The 25,969-nt window shown below is 33.1% G+C and overlaps 1 protein-coding gene across 2 annotated transcripts in view; it reads left to right on the top strand.

The window, feature by feature from the left end:
* Positions 1-25,969, top strand: part of LOC145278108 (BOS complex subunit NOMO1-like) — a 167,854-nt gene that overhangs the window by 29,201 nt on the left and 112,684 nt on the right. For both annotated transcript variants that reach the window (XM_080130382.1, XM_080130383.1), the window contains exons 3-12: positions 1,015-1,115; positions 2,108-2,214; positions 3,800-3,872; positions 4,700-4,777; positions 8,596-8,670; positions 11,669-11,797; positions 13,980-14,069; positions 17,212-17,268; positions 19,550-19,749; positions 24,128-24,305. In XM_080130382.1, the coding sequence (XP_079986508.1) occupies positions 1,015-1,115; positions 2,108-2,214; positions 3,800-3,872; positions 4,700-4,777; positions 8,596-8,670; positions 11,669-11,797; positions 13,980-14,069; positions 17,212-17,268; positions 19,550-19,749; positions 24,128-24,305 (1,088 nt within the window). The remainder of the gene's footprint in view (positions 1-1,014; positions 1,116-2,107; positions 2,215-3,799; positions 3,873-4,699; positions 4,778-8,595; positions 8,671-11,668; positions 11,798-13,979; positions 14,070-17,211; positions 17,269-19,549; positions 19,750-24,127; positions 24,306-25,969) is intronic.

A 25,969-nucleotide genomic window follows, 5' to 3' on the forward strand; every position in this document is an offset into this window, starting at 1 on the left:
GCCAAGACTAAACTAGTTTCATTCAATAATTACAAGAAACCCTCTCTACCACCAATAGCAATGGCCAACGACCCTTTATCTGAGAGTCCATCTTTCAAAGTCCTTGGCCTAACGTTCACAGGAAACATGAGTTGGAACAATTACATTGAAGGCATTGCCAGGGCCGCTGCAAGAAAGGTAGGCTCTCTCTACCGTGCTAGAAAACTACTAACACCCGAAAGTATCCTGTACCTCTATAAGGCCACCATTCGCCCATGTATGGAGTATTGCTGCCACATCTGGGCTGGTGCATCTGCTACTAGTCTCTCGCTCCTTGACAAGGTTCAAAAGAGTCGCAAATCTGATAGGCCCTGAACTGGCATCTAAGCTTCAGCCTCTGTCCCATCGACGAAATGTTGCATCCCTCTGCCTGTTCTACAAGTATTTTAGTGGTGAATGCTCTGATGAACTGCAATCACTTGTGCCCCCACGACGCGAGCACCCTCGACAAACCCGACAGGCTACTAGATCCCACCCCCACACTGTAGAGGTCCCTAGATGTAAAAGATCTTTTTACTCCAATAGTTTCTTCCCCAGAACCGCAAGACTCTGGAATTCCATTCCAGGTCCCTGCTTCCCCAACAGTACTGACGTGCAGAAGTTCAAGTGTAACGTGAACCGACACCTTGCTGCCCAAATCCCTACATAGTACCCCAGTAGTTGTTGCCCCTGATAGTAGCCCCCTACACCAAAGTGGCAATTTGCCTTGTTTGGGGTGAAAATGTAATAAAAAAAAACAAAAAAACAAACATCATTTCCTATCTGATTCACATTTTTCTTCTGTTCATATATTTCTGTTTGACATATATCAGACCCTCTCACCTCGCTAGACAATCCCCTTCCACAGGAATCATTCTAAATAAACTCTGACTCTGAAAACAAGCATTACATTATACTAAAATCATCCATCTTCACAATGCAATGCATGTTTAATCTGTAAAATTGATTTTTTTTTTTTTTTTTTTTTTTTTCCAGAACCAGAATTAGTTCGTTTGCACATCGATGGCACCACAGACAAATGCAGCTTAGGAGAAGATATTAACTTTCAATTCAAAGGATTCTCGATTCAAGGAATGGTAAGAACATTTGCTGCTGCAGAATTTTTTTTTTTTTTTAAACCGAATTATAACTTTTTCCTTCATGTTGGTCATTATATTTTTTTTCCTTATTATACTCTTTGAATCATGTAGATGATATCTTATTAAAGAAATATTTAGATTTTTGTTGCCTAAAGTTGTTTTTTCATATTTTTATGAAAAAGGAAAAATGTTCTTACCATGGTCCATGTTGAAATGGAAGAAATAAGATTGGGAAGAAGGAGAAATTTATTTGGTGAAGGAAGTGCAATGCATTGTGGGAAGTAGTTGAAGAGAGAAAAGCCAAGAAGTATCTTTCTTCTGCAACTTAATTGCTGGCATTGCAGTGAGAAACTCCATTTATCACAGAAACCTCTGTTCAGTCTTGAAAGATAATGAATACCCCTTGTAAGGGTAGTTGCGCGTGTAATTATGAGGCAAGGGTTGGGCAATCACCAACCACACCTCTCCTGAATCGGCACTACTTGAGTCCAGTGGCAAGAAGTCCAGGACGACTGGAAACGATGCAGAGATAATGGGAGAGCACATATAGCATATTGAATTCCCAAATGGTCACCCACTTTAGTACTGACCAGGCGCAACGTTGCTTAACTTTTGTGATCCAGCGGGAACCGGTGGGTCAACGTGATTATGCCGTATATATATCACAGAATTGTTTAAATAACTCCATACGTTTTTAAAACCGGTTTTATACTGTCTTTGAATTCGACTTTATTTTTTAGAGAATGAAATTATAAACATTTTCATAATTTTTTAATGAATTAGTGTGAAAGAATAAGAAATAATAACATAAAAAATGTCTTTTTTTAAATGAGGGTGTGTTCTTTAGGCTATAGCTCATTTAGTCTCTTAGTAAGTCCAGCACTTGTGTGTCTAGGTGCCACAATTTGTGAATCTGCAATTTCTTTCTGATTGCCATGGAATTTGTTTTGACAGATTTGAATGCATTTGTAATCATTATTTTCATACAGGTTACTAGTAAAGGCCAAAAGGTTGGACCAAGCGGCGTGCAGCTCTCTCTGTTGGCTGCAGGTACCAACAAAGTCCTCCAGACAACAGTGTCCGTAGAAAATGAAAAGTGAGTAGAATTTCACAATATTTCTGAGATTTTTTTTTTAAAAATGAAGTCAACACTTATTAAGGCTAAAAACCACTCAAGAATAAGGATTAATGAGATGAATTGTTAGTTGAATGATGAATATTAAGAGAGGATTGAATATAATGAACAGAATAACATTTCATGGTTTGTAAGGATAGTATTTATTGACATTTAAATCTGAAGATGATTATGTTGTAACTCTTATAGAAGCAGTCTTGTGACAATGTGTTCTGCAAATGAGTTTTTTGAAAGAAACCGTTCATGGAAATCCTATTTGATGCTAGGCACATAGAGGAAGAATAGAAAGTTGCTGTTGTAGTAAGACAAGTTCTTGCTGTGCATGTTTTATTAGAAGTAACCAAAAATTGGAGCCTCAGGGGCATTTTATTATAATCTGTGACCTAGACATTTTAGACCGAGATCTCGTTATTCAATCAACTTGAGTGGATTGCTCTCATTTCAGAATTAACGTTTTTTTTTCTTTCTTTTTTTCTTGATATCTCATATATCCGTTAATATTACGTAACTTCCTACACCAGCGATTGAAACCAAACATGAAGGAAAATGTTTGCAAATCCACAACATGATTGGAAAATCCCAATTTACCTGGATTTCATCTCCATATCAAAATGATCCACAAAAAAATCACGTGATAAATGAACAGTTTCTCTGATGGAGATGTCAAAAAAGATGTTTATTTTGTGGTCACTTTGGCATTTTGGTTCAGCTGTGTCTGATGTACAGTATTCCCTCGGATATCACGGTAGATATTCAAAAATCCACAAAGTAGGACAAAAAAACATTATTTTTACCTTATTTAATTGTTTATAGGCTGTTTAAAACCACCCTTTACTATATTATTGTTAGGTTGTACAGTACACTATTACAGTTCAGTACTGTACGTAAATAAATATTCGATCATCATGGTTTTTATGGATTTATGGTGGAAATCCATGGCGGAAATCTGCGATATTAATATATTGAAAAACCCGTGAAGTAGCGAATCCGTGATAATTGAACTGTGAAGTAGCGAGGGGGTTACTGTATTTCATTGTTGTGTATTGAAGGGTCTTTACTTTTGATGGCATTTGCATTTTTGGGGGCTCATCCCATTATGAATCAACATTGTCACTGATTTTTGGCATCAGTTTTAGTCTATTCATCAATGTTTGTCTATTGAAAGATGGTGTCCTCTTGAGGTTCCGCTGTTGTTGTTGTTAAACGAATCAGGCTTGCAGCAAGACCCAGTAGTTGCATAGAATTAATAAGGGTTTAAAGACCCCAGCAGATGGAGGGAACAAGAGGAACATTTTGGTCAACACCAGTTTACCTTAACCTGCACACATGATTTTCTGTAAAAAGGACACACAAAGAAATGATGGTTGTACAAACGTTAATCTAATGTTATATTTTATTGTGAATTACAAAAGATGGATGATATCTTGTCCAATTTTATAGATGAATATTCGAAAGTGAATTTGTTTTTTTATAACAAAATATTTACTCATTTCTTTGTGTTTTTGTCATTTTTTTAATTTTAATAAATTTTTTTTTTATTTTGCAGTTATCATTTCAAGAAAGTTATGCCTGGAGATTATATCATTCAAGCTCATCATGACACATGGAAGTTTGAACGAGTAAGTATTTTTCCCCTTCTATTTTGTCATTATTTTTTTCTTTCTGAGCCATTTTTTTTTTTTTTTTTTTTTTTTTAATGAAACAATCAGACAAGACCTGAAGCCACTTGATATAAAGAGGTTAAAAATATATTACTTCAAGTTAAAAAACTTGTCAACAATAAATGTTAGATGGAATAGATTCTGACCTAGAAAACAGCAATTCTTCTCTTTATCAGAAACATCACTCCTGGAATGTGAGGAGTAAAGGACAAAATCAGGGAAGCGATAGTTACGCAGATGCCAAAAGTAAACCAAGATCTACTTTGTACTTTCCTTAAACGACAAAAAAAAGAGTTTGTTACGATTAATCCCGTTTACTTGCACACTTTGCCATTAAAATACATAATTCAAATCAATCGACAAAAAAAAATGTAAAAAACAAACTAATCAGCGTACAAAAAATCTATATCATTAGAAAGAGGAAAGATTGGATTTTATTTACATTCTAATTTTATAGTCACAGGTTAAATTTTATGAATAATTTCACTGTTTTTACTCATTGTTGTAGCATAAACAAGCCAGTTTAGCATATCTATTATGAGGTTAGAAATTCTTTCTTTCACACTGTACAGGAGAAAAAGGCTTGTAGTGACAAGATTTCAAACAACATTCTATGAGATTAAATTGAAAAAAATATTTTTAGATAAAAATTTATTACAAATTTTATTATGAATTAGACTTATCTCGATAAATCTAATTAATAAATGCAATATTTAGGTGTAAATTTTGATACGTTATATAAAGTTAACTAAGTTCTATCTTTTACCTATTTATTTTCCTTTCAGTCTACGGCCAGCATAACTGTTGCACTGGACAATGCAGTTGTGACTAATGACATTGTTGTTGATGGATATGACGTCAGTGTAAGTAATGAAATCAATTTTCAAAAATGCATTTAATGATGCCATATTTAAACTTGCTAACCATTAAGAATGAAGTTTTAAAAATTGTTTAAACAGCAACAAAATGGTACATAAGATTTTTTTTTTTTTTTTTTGATAAAATTTCAAGTTTTGTTCATTTGAAGAAATGAAAAACTGTCATAGAAATGATTTGCAAGAATATAATATGCAAATGTTATTAAAAATATCAAACTATTTTTTATTTAAACAAAAATAATTACAACCCATTATTTAGTAATATACTTAGAAAAATAACTGTCCTTGGATGGGTAAAAAAAAAAATAAAAATGGAAATGGCACTAACCATATACGGGTTTAACCTGATGAACCACCCCCTTAAGTGAGACACTTTATCAAATCTCCATTACTAACGATTACCACGATATTATCCCATTGATTACTGAACATGAAATAACCCTTATCCTCGAGTGCCTCCCGGGCCTTGATATGTGGTGTCTATCATAAAAAAAAAAAAAAAAAAAATGGCTTCTTCCAAAGTAGAAAGTTCCATTGGAGTATGAAATTCACAAACGATCCCCAGTCGCATGTATATCCCTGTTAGGGAAGATGACGACGTTAGGTTTTTACAACTCCTGCAGGGAGGTGTTGACTCCTCCTACATACTACATACAGCGCCTGGAATTCCCAAGTTGGTCGCCCATCTGGCACCAACCAGGCTCAACATTGCTTAACTAACTAGCGGGCTGCCCGGCATTATCCAGTCATAAAATACGCTTAAATATGATATTCGGATATGCAGATTTCGTATTTATTATATTGGAGCAATATGTAGTAATAATTTAAAAAGTTAAAAAAAAACAAAAACAAAATTGACTCGTGCGCCACCACCGAGAATCAAAACGAAAACATTTAACTTACGGTTGACTTTTTCCTTTGAGGTTAATGACTGTATTATGATATGTTTACTGCAAAGCTAAAAACTAAAACCTGAACCAATAGCTATTACGTTATGCATGCATATTTGTAATGTCGGTGTTCGACCTTCACCTGGCAAATTCCATTTTTGTAATTTTCACACTCTTGCACCAATTTTCCCTGGCTAAAACCCAAATAGAAAGTTTTACATGGGTTCGAATACTCTACATATTAAGTTTCATGTATGTAGACCAAAAACTGACAGGAATTTGGTAGACAAAATTTTTTAAACAAATATATATATATATGCATACATAAATATATATAGAAAGAGATTTGTATTTACTATAACCTTTTTACGTAAATATTACGCAAGTATAAATCATGTAGAATATCTGCATGAATATAATTTTTTTTTTTTTTTTTTTTTTTTTACAAAGGCATCACCACATTATCAAGGCCCAGAGGCCACTCAAGGATAAGGGTTAAAGAGTGTACAATAGAAGTTGGTCAATATAGTAATCATTAGTAATGAAAATTTGGTAAATTTAATAACTTATATGGAACGGCTCATCAAGAACTTATTTACCTTAGACTTGAACACAACCATATTGTAGTCAGCCGGAAAGCAGGAAAACGGAAGACAATTCCACAGGCGTGCAGTTCTAAGAAAGAAGCTTTGTTCATGGAATCTATGTTTAGGTTTAGGCACAGATAAAGAGTGGGGGAAATTATTGATAGTGTTTACAGCTAGACGAGTGTTTCTTGTGAAAGTTTGGCGAGGGGGGACCATAGATTGAAGCTCAGTTGAACACTTTCCATGAAAATAACGATACATCAGAGACAAACTCGCAACATCTCTTCTGTGAGATAGAGGTTGTAAGGAGGATAAAAGGACATCTCCTACGAGGCTACGAAGTCTATTTTGAACTCTATCAAGGCAGGACAAGTCCTTTATAGCAGCTCCTGCCCAGATGTGGCAACAGTATTCCATCCTTGGACGTACCTGGCTCTTATATAGATAGAGAATAGCATCAGCAGTGAGATATCTACCGGATCGATAGAAAGATCCCACCATTTTTCCAGCGGCCTTGGCAACAGATTTGATATACGTGTTCCATTTAAGATCAGGAGTAATGGTCAAGCCCAGAAGCTTGTCAAAACTTGAGGCCTCCTGAAGACGAGAGCCATTCATTTCAATTGATGACAAATGTGGATCAGAATGTTGATGATGTAAAGAGAGAAGCTTGGTTTTAGATGCATTAAAAGTAACCAGCCACTCCTTTCCCCATTGTACTACATGCTCAAGATCAGAGGAGAGAGAATTGGAGAGTACTTGCTCGTTTACTGTCTTAGATGTGGTACCATAAATGGTAGTGTCGTCAGCATAAATGTCTACAAATGATGTAAGGATATGATTTGGAAGATCATTAATGTAGATCAGGAAAAGAGTTGGGCCCAGGATGGATCCCTGAGGGACACCGGCATTAATACTGTGAGCTTCTGATTTTTGCCCCTCAACTACTACTCTTATGAACCTATCAGAAAGAAATGATTTAATAATTGAGAAGACTTTTCCAGCTATACCATAGCTAGCGATCTTATGAAGTAAACCTTTATGCCATACCCTATCAAAGGCTTTAGATATGTCAAGAGCAATTGCCCTAGAAAGATTGCCACCGTCGAGAGATTTGCTAATCCTATGCGATATAACTGTAAGGACATCTGCTGTAGATCTAGCAGAACGGAAACCATATTGAGTGTCACTAAGAAGGTTATTTTTGTTGAGATGTTTGATTACTTCTGTATTTAACACAGATTCTAGCAACTTACTCATGACGCACAGGAGACTTATTGGCCTGTACTGAGAGGGGGATGAGCGATCACCTGAATTCTTAAATACAGGGCATACTGATGAGATTTTCCAGGGAGATGGGAAACTATTCTCCTTAAGACAACGTTTAAACAGTTTTGTAAGTATGGGCGCTAGTTCAGGTTGAAGTTTTTTGAGTACTATAATTGGAATACCATCAGGGCCAGTTGCTTTACTGGAATGAAGGTTTTTGATTAGCTTGGCAACATCACGTACAGATATACGTATATCACATAGCGTGTTTTCTGATACAGGAGGAAATATTGGGGGTTGGCGGTCTTGGTCGCAAAGGGTAGAATTAGCTGCAAAGTTCTTGACAAAGAGTTTGGCTTTGTCTGATGCTGACGAGATTACCTCAGGTCCATTGATAATAGTTGGGATGGAGCACACGCTTCTGTTCAGGATTCTGTTTGCTATTTGCCAAAACTGGTGGGAACCAAGCCGCTGCTCAGCTACTTTGGACTTAACAGATTGAGCATACAACTCTCTTGCGTTCCTTATTACTTTCTTACAATGGTTGCTGGCAGTCCTGAAAACGGCTTTAGTTTCCATACATCTATTACGTTTGAAGTAGTGGAAAAAGTGATTTCTGTGCGCAATGGCAGCAGCACATTCTGGAGAGAACCATGGCTGGCTGTTAGGTTTTTGCTGAAACTTTTTAGAGGGTATGAAATGGTCAATACCTACAATAGTTAACTAAAGATCATCCCATGAGAAAACCCAAAAAACTAATAGGGAATTAAAATAAATGTTTAAAAGAATATGCAAATTAGCTAGATCTTTTGCAGATAAATGCAATTCCACGACCCATAGTTGTATTTTTCTTTATAAATAAATAGAAAAAAGGGTTTTAGTTAAAAATAAAAGAAAGATTTAGTTAAAAGCACACAATTAACATTCTGTTATTTAACCACAAAGATTTTGTTTGTAAATTCTGACCTGTGATTTGAAAAATAAATTTGTGATGACGCTTTGATTCGTGTAGGTTTAATGATAATTCTTTGTCCCGTTTGTTTGTTTCATTTTTCAGGGCCGTGTATTCAGTGAAGGTGAACCAATCAAGGGTGTCAATTTCCTTCTTTACTCAGAAACTGTTAAACCTCAGGTAAGATTTTTTTAAAAAAGTTTTCATTAATTCATGGTTAAATAATATCATGGTGGCATTTAAAAAAATTATTTTTTCAAATTTAATATTTGCTTTCAAATTTATTATACAAAAGCATCACATTTGACAAAAAAACAAGTGGCTGTACATTTTTTCCTTTTAAGATGAGATTTACCCTGAAAATTCAAAGAACATAACACCACTGATATTATCCTAGTTTTACATATTAGGTTGGTAAATAAATAAATAATAATAAATTATTGAAATCTTTCAATGTTGTCATTTATTCAACTTACTTTGTTTCACGTCCAATGTTGTTTTTCTACTAAACTGCATTGTCATAGCCTCCAGATAATTTTTTACATATTTAATATATTTAAATATTTTTTCATGTCGAATTGAAAAGGTTATGATTGACAGCAATTGCTCCTGTGATTAGCTGTGACAGCATATATGAGAGCAGACAGTTGATTGGTTGATTTAGTCATGTGACGTAATGTGAACTATAGTCAGTTACAGTTTGAATATTAAAAAAGGCATGTAACATAATGTTTTGAACTCCTTCATGTCTCTCCTGAAGATGAGCAGAAACAACTCTTAGTTTTTTTGTTTTTTTTTACTTGGGAGTCACTATTTATCCAGGCCCGAAGCCTATTCAAGAACAAGGGTTAATGAATATAAGGTGGAAGTGTAGTAATCGTTAATGGTGTAAATTGTGTAGAATTTGATTATTTATGCGACGGCTTAACAAAAACTTGTTTACATTGGACTTGAAGATTACCATGTTGTATTCAACATCTCTACTGTGAGAAAGAGGTTGCAGGGAAGAGAAAAGGGCATCACCTATGAATTTTCGAAACTAGTTTTGAACTCTATCAAGGATGGAGAGGGCTCCAAGAGCAGCTCCTGCCCAGATATGGTAACAGTATTCCATTTTAGGGCGTACCTGACTTTTATACTGATAGAAGATTGCATCGACAGTGAGATATCTACTGGAGTGGTAGAGTGATCCAACCATTTTTCCAGCAATCTTGGCAACAGATTTGATTTATGTATTCTATTTCAGGTCAGAAGTGAAGGTCAGTCCCAGAAGCTTTTTTATTACATTTTTACCCCAAACAAGGCACTGTGCTACTTTGATGTACGGTGATATCAAGGACATAAGTTACAGGGATACTATGTAGGGAGTTGAGCAGCAAGAAGCTTATCAAAACATGGAGCTTTCCCAAGACAAGAGCCATTCATTTCAATTGGAGCATAATGGCGATCAGAGTGATTATGTTATGTTAAAAGGAGAGAAGCTTGGTTTTTGATGCGTTAAGATTAACCAGCCACCTTTCACCCCATTGCACTATGTGCTCGTTACAGAAAGTGGATTCAATTTAGCTGATAAATAAGAAGATATAACTTTTAAGTGACATCTTTTCTTTCAGAAGAGTTACAGCTTCTGTCTTAGAAGTATCTAGATGACGTCATCAATCCAAAAACACAAGATGAGCTAAGCAACCAATATTCATTGCTTCCTACACAAAGGGCTATATAACATAAATATATATGCAAAATTAATTTTTTATATGTAATAATTAATGCTTTCTTCCAATTCCCAATTCGACTAATCTTTTCTCTGCTTCCTTTGGTCCAGCTCGTTTGACAATGATCTAGTGGTCTCCATCAATTTGCTGTTTTAATATTTTATTATAATAAAGCTTCTTATTCTAGTAGCTTCTTTTCAATAATTGCAAGCTTATGGAACAATCTTTCTGCTGACTGTTTCCCTCCTATAACCTTGGCATTTTCAAGACTAATGTCAGTAGACAATTTCTGTCTTTACGATAATCATTTTTTGTTCTTGTTGTTAGCTCCTTACATCAAATGGCTTCATACCTTGTCTGGAGCGATTTCCATAAAAAAAATCCGCAATGCGTTAGCATCTTTATCTGTTGCTTACTGTTGTCTTTGTATTATGATTGTTTTACCCAATGGGCATTACCGAATGTGAGCATCAGCAATGTTTTTTTTTCCCAACGGAGAGGTGCAGACCCTTTCCCCCTTCAATCATGTAACTTCCCTGATCCATTGAGATGAAAGTAGACATCAATAAATTATAATATTTATTTATTTTTTTTTTTTTTAGATAGAAGTCACCACTTATCAAGGCTCGAAAGCCACTAGAGGATAAGGGTTAATGTGTGTGTATGGTGGTCACTGAGACCTCCTTTGCATTCTTTGCTAATACATTATCAAAAACTTTAAATTTATGTATGCATTCCTTAGCAAGTAGTTTTATATGGCCTTGATTGTATCACATGGATTAAACAACTAGCCAATCGGATTGCGGTGTTTCAAAATCACATAATGCGTTTCATTACGGAACATCACCTGATCGAAAAAATTACAAAATATTCACCCTCCATCAAGCTCCTTCCTTACCCCGTCTATTTTTTTAAATCAAAAGTAAAACTTTTAAACTTTTTGGCCATGTCAAACGATCAACCCCTGGCCTGTCAAAGTTATGCTTTGAGGGTATGTTAGGAGGCAAAATAAGCAAAGGAAAGCCAAGGAGAAAATGGAGAGAAAATGTTGTTGATTGGACATCTCTCAACAGTTGGGCGTCCATCAATCAACTTGCCCTGGATTGGAAGGAATGGCAAAAAATAAGTCACGTGGTTCGCAATCCGCACGAATATATATAATGATCGTATAATTCTTGATAAAAGAATCACTCTCAACACTTGATAATGCAAACGATAAAATATATAAACATTATTTCCCTTACTTTTTTAGCAAGCGTAATAGTATAAGTTTAAGCTATTTGATTACTGATCAGTTTGTTGATAAAGTAGTCAAATTTTGAAAACGTAATGTCTAACCAAACTGAACAACTGCGATACAGCAAAATATTTAGTATAGTCATTGTACAACTTTAAAATAACTTTGAACTTTTTAAAAAAATAAATTTGTTTTCATGAACTATTCTTTTTGTTTTCTATATTGACAGGATATAAGTTCATGTGATAATTCACCAGTTAACGGATTAAAAGCTGTTGATGCGTCAATCTGTCATGTATCGTCACAAGAAGATGGTATCTTTACTTTCCCTTCCCTACCATCGGGCGAATACCATCTGGTTAGTATTTTCAATCAAATATTCTTCCTTAATTCTAATGAATATATACGTTTGTGTGTTTGTATTAGTGATTAAACGATTCCAATAGTTTTCTTAATTCCGATATGATTACGATTCTGTTTGAAATATCCAATTCTAGTAGAATTACTGATTCCAATTATTTTTAAATCTCTAAATATTTACGTATAGAATTTTTTTTGATTACCATAAGAATCCAAATAATATATGCATATATTTTGAAAAATATAAAAATACATTTGTGGGGTGACATTGATCTATACCCGATTCTGATTAATCGTCCCAATACCAATACATATATATAATTAAATGATTAAAAAATCTAAATATTTTTTGTATACGTGTGCGCCCTTACACCAGAAGTTTACCGGCAGAATGAAATGCATGTTAGTAGCCATAGACTTGTGCAAAGCAATGATAAAATTGTAAAGGATAATATTTTAATTTACACAAGACTAACGATTGGCATGTGCTCGTCTTAGAGTGATTATATCTCTATTATAACCGTGAAATCATTTTAATAGTTAAAAAAAAAATGGAAGAAAATCTAAATAAATAGTTCGAAACTTATAATCTTGGATTTTAGCTTTCAATCTGATTAAGTTATTTTCAAGAACAAAGTTAAAATTCAATTTTAACATCATTAAAGATATTGATATATATTTTGTGAAATAAAATTTGTGGACATAAAAAATATGAAATGTAACAAATTTAATTTTGGACATAAAAAAATATGAAATTTAACAATAATCCTGAGTTATGAGATAATTAGTTTGGTGTACGAGGTTAAAAGCACATCAGATATTGATGCCTTAATTTGGAAACTTTGATGTGTGAATTGACCTCTTTCTTGCTATTGCTTCCTGGCCAACTTTGAATTGGTATTGTCGTAGCTGTTGTGGTTCTGCCTCTGGATTAAGTAGAAAATATTATTTCTAGGCTATATAATGTACGCTTACAAAACAAATTCATATACAAAAAAATATGTGTGTATTTTGTTTAAAAGAAACTAACCTGGCATGGTAAAAGTTTGTTGCAAAATTGATGGAAAAAAGTTAAAAATTAAAGTTGTTAATGATGCAGAGTTGGATTTAAAAAAATTGTACATGTTATCAAATAAAAATATCAGTTTGTGTGAATCAGATGATTCTGTTGTTAGCATTCGTTTCCTTGATATCTTTCTTGTTAGAATTTTTTCTAGAAACATATTAGGTACTTACAAGAGGGACCACATGAAGGTTGCCAACATCCTAAGTGAAAGTATTTCTGTGGAACAAAATAATTTCTAACTTGGCACGCTTAAGTTGTCAGTCTATGTTGTTAACCAGTGAGTCACCTCACATGTATATAATGTAATGACCAAATCAGAAACTTTTAAGAATTTATGATCCTAATTTGTTTGAGACTTACATTAATATGACTTTGTAACATATATTTGACCATCTGGATAAAAGAATTATATTGGTAAAGTTCCATTAAAAAGTGAACAATCTCGTCTTTTTGAACTATGTGCTTGAAAATAGTTAATGCATATATTTTGTAATGTATGGTTGAAAATACCATCTTTAAGAGAAATAAATGAGAGATTCAAACATATTATGTGTAGTATTTTGCAGTGAATATTTGCTAACATTTATTGATAGTAAATTTTAACATTATTTAATATGTATCCGCATTTCCTGATCCCCTGAGGAGGCAAACAAAGATAGAACTCTGAAAAAGGCAACTCAGTTCATTTGCGAAACAGATTTGCTTTTGGTAACGTCTTACTTTTGACTAATTGTGAGCCAACTTCGAGCATATATTTTATTTTTATTAGCCCCCCCCCCCCTTTTTTGTGATTTTCTGCCAAATATTCTTGGATGTTATAAAAAAAAAATATTTAGTCATATTCAGTTTCACATCCGTTTTACGGGCTGGCATGTGTTGGACAGCTTTTTATTTTCTAGAATAATAAATATTAATTTTAATAAATGATGAAATTATAACAAGTCTTTTTTTTATTTTTTTTATCAAATTTGTATGATTGTTTTTTTAACAAAATTTATCTAGAAAACATTTTGTCTTCCTCTGAGATTTATGATTAAGAACACAAATTCTTGTTTTTTTTTATTTATTTTATTGAATATTTGAAAAAAAAACCCAAAACATTTTTTTCCCCCAGGTTCCATTTTACAAAGGTGAACACATCACATTTGATGTCCTTCCAGAAAAAATTAGTTTCCGTGTGGAACACAAATCTATGCATTTACCTGTAAGTTGTTTTTTTTAATTTTCTTCTTATTCCAAAAATATTTCTTTTGTTTCTCTTTTTTTAGATTTTTTTTTCTCTTTTTTTTAAAACTTTTTTCTTTTTTCGTTTAATTTTTTTTATTAATTTTTAAAAAATATTTTCTTTTATTTTAACTTTTAAAAAATTTTTTTTTTCCCTTTTTAAAATTTTTTTCTTTTTTATATTTTTGTTTTTTTTTTTAAAAAATTTTCCCTTTTTTAAAAACTTTTTGCTTCCCTTTTAATTTTTTTCTTAATATTTTTTTGTTTCCCTTAAAAATGTTTTTGTTTTGTATAGTCATTGATAAAAATGTTTTTGTTTTGTATAGTCATTGATAAAAATGTTTTTGTTTTGTATAGTCATTGATAAAAAGGTGATGTTTTGTATAGTCATTGATAAAAAGGTGATGTTTTGTAACTTCTGACAATTCTTCTCTGAATTCCAAATGATTCCTCAAATGTGGTCATAGTAGCAATCATCATTTTGTAGCATAGCGTCAGATTTCTTTGCATCCCATGAATTGTCATCTTTTGACATGCAACTTGGATGCTTTTTTTTAAATTACATTTTCACTCCAAACAAGGTACATTGCCACTTTGATGTAGGAGGCTACTACTATGGACCTAAGTTGCAGGGGTACTATATAGGGAGTTTAGCAGCAAGATGTCTGTTCACATTACACTTGAACTTCTGCATGGCGTTACAGTTGGGGAAGCAGGAAACTGGAAGAGAATTCCAAAGTCTAGCAGTTCTGGGGAGAAGCTATTACAGTAGAAGGCCTTCCTACATCTAGGTATCTCTAGTGTGTAGGGGTGAGACTTCTCTGCTTGTTGGATTTGTTGAGGGTATTTTCGTCGAGGGGGCACAAGGGCTTGTAGTTTCTCAGAGCATCCATCATTAAAATACTTGTAAAACAGGCAGAGGGATGCAACATTTTGTCAATGGGACAGGGGCTGAAGATTAGATAGTTCGGGACCTCTCAGGTTGGTGACTCTCTTTTGTATCCTGTCCAGGAGCGAGAAACTAGTAGCAGATGCACCATCACAAATGTGACAACAATACTCCATACATGGGCGAATGGTGGCTTTGTAGAGGTACAGGACTTTCAGGCATAAGTAACTTTCTAGCACGATAGAGAGAGCCCACCTTCGCAGCAGCAGCCTTGACAATGATCTGCAAACAGTGTCCTATTTAAGTTGTACTTCCAACCATTTAAGAATTTTCAAATTATCATGTAGCACTTGTTCTGTTAATACCAGATTGCAAATAGATGTTTCTAGAATTTGTTTTGGACTATTTTAAATTATTTACTCGTTGGAGACATTTTGCTGAGTAGAAGTTTTGAGAAAATAGCTCCAAACAAAATAGGCATTTTTTTAAAATTGCATTTTAGTTTTTATTTTATATTGGATTTCAATATGTATTTGAGTAATCTATCTCTCTCTCTCTCTCTCTCTCTATATATATATATATATATATATATATATATATATATATATATATATATAATCTGAATGTGTATGTGAGGACAACTCTCAACCTACGTATTCAACAAACTTTTGATCTACGGATTTGAAATTTAGTATATAGGGTATTACGACATGTGGAAAACTTTTCATCCGTTTCATCCATCATCAATGGGGGGGGGGATATCAGATTTTTATCTTTCAACTGTTTCATGACTGCACATGTGCGAATTGTTCACATGACAGCTTCCTTATGTTAAAAATAAGTACGCTTGAAAACACTTTAAAAATCATGGCATGATGGTTATTGTACTTAACTCACTGTCTTTAGGTTTTAGTTTTGATCTCAGCTTAGGTATTTTTTTTTTTTTTTTTTTTTTAAAGAAGTGAATTGCTTAAAAAAACAATACTCGCATGGACATGTCTCGGTTTCTTTCCGTTTTTTTACTTCATTTTTTTTTTCTTTCTTTAAAGGAATTTAATATCACATTTAATACGAGGCAATGCTGGATACATCTGCTGGTAGTAAATAAAAACTAAATATCCAAGTTATATATTCAAGTTGTATATCCAAGTTGTATATCCAAGTTGTATATCCAAGTTGTATATCCAAGTTATATATAGGTGAGAAATACACACAGACATAGAAGAGCTTGATTCTAAATTTTTGAGATGTGGTTTGATAATTTGCAAATTATTGTTCTCATCTTGAATGTTATTCTTACAATGTTTCAGCCAATGTAACATTTAACTTTGAGAATTTTGTGCAGATTCCTGTGTTTGACAAGATATATCTGAAAAATATTGGAGATTACAATGACTGGAACATTGTTTGGATAACATTGAAGATGAGAACAGTAATCAAGATAATCCAGATCCTACAAGACCTTGTTTAATCTAGAAATATAAAAGCAAAAATGTTTGTATGTGTGTATGTATGTATGTATGTATGTATGTATGTTCGCTTTTTCTGTATGTCTATAAAAGGCTTTTTTTTTTTTTTTTTTTAGAGAAGCGGTCGGTCGGTTCACAACTTTTAAAAACTTTTTATATCACATATAAATCGTAATATCTCACAGTTAACAACGAAGTTCGCCTGTTTATTTAATTTGCTCGATTTCGGGAAGATAAATATTCAACATTTGTCGCTCGCCGCATGTGGGTTAGTCTCTTTCCTATAACATCTTGGGAAAATAAAAATAAAAAAAAGTGTTCCGCAGTAAATGAAATACTATCCCGCAGTCAAACGTGACCTCATTAACTCCTTAAAACGGGCACCTGCCAAATCCAAGTAATTAAATAAATTCAAACATGTTTCCGTTAGCATCTCGCGGTGGGGCAATCGTTAACGTCGCACTTTTTTCTTTTTTTTTTTTTTTCACACTTTAATTTACAACTTTGCCTCAAAGGTTCGGGTTTGATCCTCATACTTACTTCTTTTTTTCTTTTTTTTAACCCCACCCCCGGAGTTTCCACACACACCTCCAAACACCCGGGCAAGCCGGGTACCCCTCGCTAGTAGTTTTATAAAAATAAAGATGACTAATTCTCTATTTCAATATGCCAAAACAATTTGAAGAATCATTTTTTTTTATCTTTGTCTTTTACCGTTTGATTGTTTTTTATTTATAAAAATTTGATTTATTTTTAAATTTCAGAAAGACTTTCAGGTGGCAGGTTTTTCAGTAAGTGGACTTGTTGTTGATTCAGTGAAGGTAAGCCCATTACATGTTTTCGTCATTAACATCATGTTGATAACAAAATGGCTGCTGTTAAATGATTGTTTTTCATCATCCTTATTAAAAAAAATATATTTATAACAATATTTCTAAACAAATATTGGCAGTTATTTTTATACCTACAGACACATGTTGCGTTCTCTTCAGTGTGAGGGATGATAATTACTGCCAGTCGGAAGATGCAATTCCAGACACAGTCATCCTTGACTTTGTAGGCTGATAATTTTCGGTAGAATGGAGGTAAACTAACACAAGAATTAAGAGAAATTAAATATCTATAAATGCCAAACCAACGGGCATAAGTAGTAAACAGCCAGAGAGTATTTGATGACAGGAAGTCGGAATATTGCATTTGCGCTTGACTATTTATTCTTAATTCCCTAAAGAAATATATATATTATATATATACACACACAGAGGGTGGAACGATAAAATTGTCACCCTAAAAAAGACGATTCCAGTTCTGTTTGATGAAAACTGGTTTTATTTTTTTGTTGCAGGCGATCCACTAGTTGGCCGGTTATATACAAATCCCAAGAGCGATAGGAGTCTTGTATCATGTCTGAAAGTAACACAATGTTCAGCGAATGAGATCAGAGATGTGCCACTGTACAACTCATGCTCTCTACCGATCCGAGTTATGACATTGCCAGCACCCTCAAATGCATTGCTGAATTGCCACAAATAGGAGATGCGCCCAGGGTGATGAAAACAAAGTTTCTGGCCACGGTTATGGTCTTTGGTGTGGTTTTAAGTGAGGGCCACCTCATGCCACCTTACATCTTTGAAGTTTACTTGAAAATCAACACCAAAGTGTACCTGAATGTGCTGAAGAGTGTGGTGATCCCCTGGTACAGTCAGGTGGCTGTTGGCAGACCCTGGGTGTGGCAGCAGAACTTGGTGCAAGCCCACAAGTCCAAAGAGACCCAGGCTTGGCTTCAGAAGGGATGCTATGACTTTGTATTCTTCTCTCATTGCCCCCCCCCCCTTCCCTCCTCCCTTTACTTGGACCTGCTGGATTTCTTCGTTTGGTCATCTGCTACATAATCAAGTTACCTGAATTTATTTTTTTAATAAAAGTTTTAAAATAAAGCTGTAGTGCTGTTTTCTTTAGGGCGACAACTTTATCATTCCACTCTGTGTGTGTGTATGTACCATGTTTGTTTAGTCTAAGCAAGAGATTGCAACACTCGGTATCTTATGAAATATTGGTTTTTAATGATTTTTTTAAACTTTAAGGGTTGTCTTATACGTTGAAATATACGGTATGTATATATGAATAATAAAAGAAGGTATGATATTATGACGTTATGGAAAAAAAGGAAGAAGAACATCTTGGTATATTTTATTCCTCAGTCATCTCTATCATTTCCTGAGGAAGTACCCTGAAAATGGGGAAGAAACATTGAAAATTTCTTTAAAAAGTCACAGATTGTTCTTCCTTTTTTCCCATAACAATGAAATGAAAGATGAGGAATAAAAGTTATAACTTTATTATATCATCAGAACAATAAGGAAAAGTTAAGGTGAAATTTAAGAAAAAAAAAGCTCTTTATGTCATGGCATTTTGAAACTAAATGCTTTTCATCAGAAGAGAAAAGTGGCAGAATTATACAAAATGCAAATATAGGGAAAACATGGCTTCATTCTCATCTCATTTCTATATTTGCATTTTGTATATTCCGTACCTATAGCAGTAAGACACAAGGTCACATATGACATAAGGTCAAAAAAGTATGATTTGAAAAGCCAGTGTCCTAGAGGAAGAGCATTTTGGTCTGCAAAAAATTCCTAGGCAGCCCCATTACCATTCCACAGTAGAATCACCCCAACCAATTAGCAATAAACTAGTCTCTTTTCAAATGCGTGAGAAGACAAAGCCTGGGAGAATGGACTTCTAAAACTGAACAGAACACAGGACCATACACTTCACTCAACAAAGAATTAGCCATCATCAATTAATATTAACAAAACTACCTGCGTCTTTCAATCTCGATTACAAATCACTTTACATTCTCACAACAGCTTTTTATTATTGAATTCTCACTAAAAACAATAGCTTTTTCTGGAATTTTGAATGACAATAATTCTCCTCTGGATACCAATACTATCCTTGCTTTCTTATTCTTTCCATCCTCCTAGACCTTTCATGACAATTTATTTTCATGGTATGCAGTGTGGAAGAAAGGTTCTCAGATTATAATGTCTTTTTCTTTTTATTTTCTTTTTTTTTTTTCTTTTTTTAAATTTTATTTAGGGTCGTGGCATTGCTGGTGCCAAAATTTCTGTTGGTGGAAAACAGATGTCGATTTCTAATTCAGATGGTTCTTATCACCTTGAAAACATGAAAACTGGCACATACAATATTCAAGTCGCCTCGGACAAAATCTTTTTTGAAGAAGTCCATCTAAAAATAACTCCAAATACACCACAGTTACCTGATATCGTAGCGTCCAGGTAAGTTGAATTTAACGACTGTCAAATTTGTTCATAAATAGAGGGGAGAAAATAAAAAGAAATGATCCTGTATAACACTGGCAACCAACAACAGATGACATTGTCAAGTTTTATCTTTGACCTAATAGGTCCTGAACTATCAACTAAGCTCCAACCGCTATCTTATCGCTGAAACATGGCATCCTTGTGCCTGTTTTACAAGTATTTCAATGGCAAGTGCTCTGACGAACTCTAAACATTAGTACCCCCCCCCCAACGACAATACCCTTGACAAACCCGACAAGCAGCAAAATCCCACCCCTGCACTCCAACTCTAGATTAACCTTGTACTCTTATAGCTTTTTTCCCTTGGACTGCTGCATTTTGGAATTCCCTTCCAGGCTCCTGCTTCCCTGACTTTACTGACATGCAGAAATTCAAGTGCCCGATTCCATAAATAGTATCGATGCAAATCTAGTCCCAAATAGCAGCCCTCATGATTAAGTCGGGCTGTGCCTTGTTTGGAGTGAAATGACAAAAAAAAATGTTTTTTCACCTCCGTTTCTTGGTCTGTGGGCAAAATTATACCCCACCTTCCCTCAGAAAATAATACTGTTTTTCCATAAAGTGTGAGGTTTAGTTTTGTCCAAAATAAACTGCATAAATTTTTTGTTGCAAATCTGAATCCAAGAATTTTAAAATTCATTTTCATTTCCTTCAATAACTACAAGAAACCTTTTCTGCCACCAATAGCAATGGCCAGTGACTCCCTGTCTGAGAGTACATCTTTCAAACTGCTTGGCCTAACGTTCACAGGAAACATGAGCTGGAACAATTATATTGAAAACATTGCCAGGGCCGCTGCAGAAAAAGGTAGGCTCTCTCTACCGTGCTAGAAAACTACTGACACCTGAAAGTATCCTGTATCTCTATAAGGCCACCATTCGCCCATGTATGGAGTATTGTTGTCACATCTGGGCTGGTGCGTCTACTACTAGTCTCTCGCTCCTAGACAAGGTTCAAAAAAGAGTCGCCAATCTGATAGGCCATGAACTGGCATCTAAGCTTCAGCCTCTGTCCCATCGACGAAACGTTGCATCCCTCTGCCTGTTCTACAAGTATTTTAATGGTGAATACTCTGACGAACTTGCAGATACTTGTGCCCCCACGACATAGACACCCTCGACAAACCCGACAGGCAGCTAAATCCCACCCCCAGACAGTAGAGATCACTAGATGTAAAAGATCTTTCTACTCCAGTAGTTTCTTCCCCAGAACCGCTAGACTCTGGAATTCCATTCCAAGATCCTGCTTTCCTAACTGTACTGACATGCAGAAGTTCAAGTGCAACGTGAACCGACATCTTGCTGCCCAAATCCCTACATAGTGCCCCAGTAGTTGCTGACCCTGATAGTAGCCCCCTACACCAAAGTGGCAATTTGCCTTGTTTGGGGTGAAAATGTAATAAAAAAAAAAAAAATCTGATATAATTGTAGAATTTAGCTCATTTTTTTAATGGAATTTAAATGGAATCGATTTTAAATAGAATCCTTGATAGAACAAGAAAAAAACACACCATTCCAGCACATTTTTAAAATAACATTTATCCTCAAAAAGTGGACAAAGGAAAAATACAACAAACAGAAGAGAAAAAGTCATATTAAATCGACTCCATATAGGACATTTACACCTAACACATTTATCAAAACAAAAATAACAACCAAAGTTCTAATGTGAATATATATGAACTATAAAACATTTGAGGACTGTACAAATACAAACTTTCCAGAAGGAAAATATTTTGATAATAAAAAATTTGAAAAAATATTTTTCCTTAAAAAAAAAAAAAAATCAGAATATACAACGAAATCTAAGTTTTTTACTACCAATATGAAAAGTAAAAAAAACTCTAAATGCACATCACAAACAAAACATCAACATTATATAAGCATCACAAACAAAACATCAACATTATATAAACATCACAAACAAAGCATCAACATTATATAAACATCACAAACAAAGCATCAACATTATATAAACATCACAAACAAAACATCAACATTATATAAACATCACAAACAAAACATCAACATTATATAAACATCACAAACAAAGCATCAACATTATATAAACATCACAAACAAAACCAACATTATATAAACATCACAAACAAAACATCAACATTATATAAACATCACAAACAAAACATCAACATTATATAAACATCACAAACAAAACATCAACATTATATAAACATCACAAACAAAACATCAACATTATATAAACATCACAAACAAAGCATCAACATTATATAAACATAAAATCACAAACAAAATATAGCAAACATCAATTTACAAAACAACCATGAATTAATTCCGAAGGTCGATATGCTACTAAACGAACAAAAAAATATTTGAAGATATAACTATAAGAACTTGAAGCATAAACTCCTCCCAGAGTCCCTGGTGCTGATATTAAATACCCAAAAAGGGTTGATATGCCATAAAACAACCAACCAACCAACCAGCACACTTTAGGAAATAAAAAATGGTCCTCCAATAACTCTGGCGACTAACAACAGGCAACACTACCAAGTGTTATTTTTAGACTATTTTTTTACCTCCATTTAAGAAGAGGTAACGTTTTCACCTCTGTTTGTTCGTCTGTAGGCAACATTACTCCCCCTCCCCCCCCCAAAAAAAATAAACAATATACTGTCTACTTTTTCATAAAACATGAAGATTAACTTTGCCCAAAATAAACTGCACGTTTAAATCAGGAATTTTATTTATTTTCATTATCAGATATAATTTTAGATTTTAGCTTGTTTTTTTTTTTAATATAATGCATCAATCTTGATAAAACGACAAACCATTCCAAAACATTTTTGACTGTTGACATATGACAATATGTGACATGTGTACAATTTGATGCAGATCTACTATTTTTTTTATTAGTTGTTAGAATTTTAATAAAGTTAAATTATTGTTAAATGGCTGAGTTTTTGATTAAAGGGAAGCTGATGAACCTTGGCAGGGGAGTATACAGTGCTATTTACTTAATATGATTGATATTAAAATGACTATGAACTCACATATACAAATAATTTGCTAAAATAAAAATAAGATTTAATTAATTTTTTCACAATTCTTAAATTATTAAAAAAGATGGAACAAAAAACAATTCACTGAATATTAGATTTATATCAAGTAAGTTGAAAGTTTAGTAAAAAAAAAATGAAATTTTAATTTCGACATTTTGTAAGATATCCGATTGATTTCATTATAAAACAGATTTTATCTTCAATAAATACAATTCTGTATTGAATTATCTTTCCAAAAATATAAATCTGTAGCAGTATAAGGAAAAAAAATTTTTCCAAAATGTTTTGATACTAAATAACTAAAAAAGCTGTAAAACAAACTGCACCAAACAACATGAATAAATATTTGAAAATATAAAGAACTTGAAGCTTAAAAAGTCTAGCAGTTCAAAGAAATAAACTATTAGAGTAGATGGCTTTCTAGCATTTTGGGACCTTGACTGTGAAAGGTGGGATTTGATATTTATGGTGTTATAAGTTTGTCAGAGCACATGCCATGAAAGTAATTGTAAAAGAAGCACAGCGATACCACATTGTGGCAATGGGACAACGGTTGAAGCTTGGTTGACAGTGTTAGATTGCAGACTCTTTGTTGAACCTTGTTTAATAGGCAAATATTATGCACTGGCCCAGATATGGCAACAATATTCCATACATTAATAGTATTAATATATATTAATAATATTAACAGTATTAATACATATTACTAATGTTAATGGATATTAATAATATTAATGATATTAATAGATAATGATATTAATAGATAATATTAATAGATAATGATATTAATAGATAATATTAATAGATAATGATATTAATAGATAATATTAATAGATAATAATATTGATATTAATATTAATAGATAATAATATTGATATTAATATTATTAGATAATAATATTGATATTAATAGATAATATTAATAGATAATAATATTAATATTAAAAGATAATATTGATATTAATATTAATAGATAATAATATTAATAGATAATAATATTGATATTAATATTAATAGATAATAATATTAATAGATATTAATAATAATACGTATTAATACAATGTTAATACATATTACTAATGTTAATAATATTAATACATATTATTAATAGTATTAATACATATTACTAATAACATTTGGTATTAATACATATTATTAATAGTATTAATATTAATAATATGTATTAATACATATTATTAATAACAAAAAAGGGGTGTACGTACTCACATTTTGTTGTACCTGTGCAAATTTATTTTGATAAAATAATACTGATTTAAAAAACATTGTATTTCAGATTCAGCGTATGTGGGAAAGTGAATATTGATGAAGTTCCCAAAGGTCTCGATCGCACGGCCCTACAGCGTAAAGTGAATGTTTTCACCGAAGGCCATGCAGTTAAGGTGATGATTCTGGATACGGATTTACAAGGAGAATTCTGTGCCGCCTTTAAACCAGGGAAATATCTTTTCCAGGTTCGTCTTTTCAAATCAATTCGGGTGTTTTCAAATGTTAGAGTTTATTGTGTAAGACCAACTTAAATGATGGATTTTAAAAATTGTTTCGTTTTGAAAAATTTACTGAACCTACAAATATAATGAATCATTAAGTATATATATATATTTTTTTTTTCTTATATATTTAAACATATTTGCAATACACACATAATCTGTTGATGATGGTTAGTGATAATCAAATGTTTTACTTGTCATCCAATATTATTTAAATGGCAGTTATCTGTGTTTTTGTATGTCCAGGTAAAACTTAAAAAATACACAACAAAGCCCTACGTAGTTATTATTTTTTTAATCAGTGCAACCTGAAAAATAAAATCTAAAAAATAGAAAAACAGATTCATTTTTTGGGGGGGAATCAAATTTCAGTAGTGCTCTGAAGGCATCCTAAGTTTTTTTATTTTTTTTTTGGTTTTTGCATAAAATTTTTTTTTCTTTTATGAAGGGTGAGAAATTTAACACTATTTAGCATTTATTTAGCTTTTCATAACCTTGGGCAATGCCGGGTAGCTCTACTAGTCTATTATAAAAAGATCAGTTGTTGTGTGTATGTTCAGCACAAAGTTAAAAACTACAAAACAAAGATCCACAAAGTTGTTATATTCCTGATCAGTGTTGCCCCAGATGAATATTATTTAAAATTTAGAAAAAAATTATTCATTCTCTGAGGGTCAACTGGGTCAGGTTACATTGGGTGGGTGGCAGTTAAGTGTTATTATGAACTTATTTTGAAAGAAAATATTGACTAATTTTCCAAAGAATTTATTATATCAAAGAGATTTGTGTATGAGTATGTCTAGCTAGGAGGAATGAGCTGAGGGGAGGAGAAAGAGGGGATGGAGTGAAAGATAGAAGTAAAGAAAACAAAGTTTTAACAGAAATATGTTCAGACTTTTACCTAATGCAATGGTGGGTAACCCTGCTTGTCTATTATACAAAGGACAGTTTTCTGAATGTATGTATATTTGTGTGTCTAACTAAAAGTTAAAAACTACAAAACGAAGAACCAGAAAGTGCATATGTTATTGATCAGCATTACCTGGCATAAATAATATATAAATTTAGAAAAAATAATTCATTATCTGGGGGCCAACTGGGCCAAGTTTCATCAGGGGGTCGTTTTTTTCATTGTTATGTACTAGTTTGAAAAGAAAAGGAATCTATTATATAAAAGAGAGTTGTGTGTGTTTCCAGAGAGGAATGGGCTTAGCAAAGAAGACAGGGGAGTTGTGAATAGAAAGGGGGGAAATGGGGAGGGGGAATAGAGAGAGATAAAGAGATCAGTTTCACTAGAAGTACTTTATATTTTTCTCCCGGGCAATGCCAAATGGCCCTGCTAGTTCAAATTTAAAATGAAGTTGAATCTTTTCTCTTCTAGGGAATCCATTTTAGTTGATATGGATGTCATCTTCAGTGTATATGAGGTTGTGATGGATACTGTGAGCAGTGTACTGAGATTAGTGTTGGGACAATTAATCAGGAATCGGAAAAATCAGAACTTTTTTGGGGGTATTTTTATGGTAATTGGGGGGGGGTAACAACTTTATAGTTAAATATTTAGAGATTTATAAAAATTCACAATCAGTAATTGTATTGGAGTCAGAAATTTTGTACGGAATCTGTAA

This window comes from Euprymna scolopes, chromosome 6 (assembly GCF_053919585.1).
Source record: "Euprymna scolopes isolate OS-2025 chromosome 6, ASM5391958v1, whole genome shotgun sequence".
NCBI lineage: Eukaryota > Metazoa > Mollusca > Cephalopoda > Sepiida > Sepiolidae > Euprymna > Euprymna scolopes.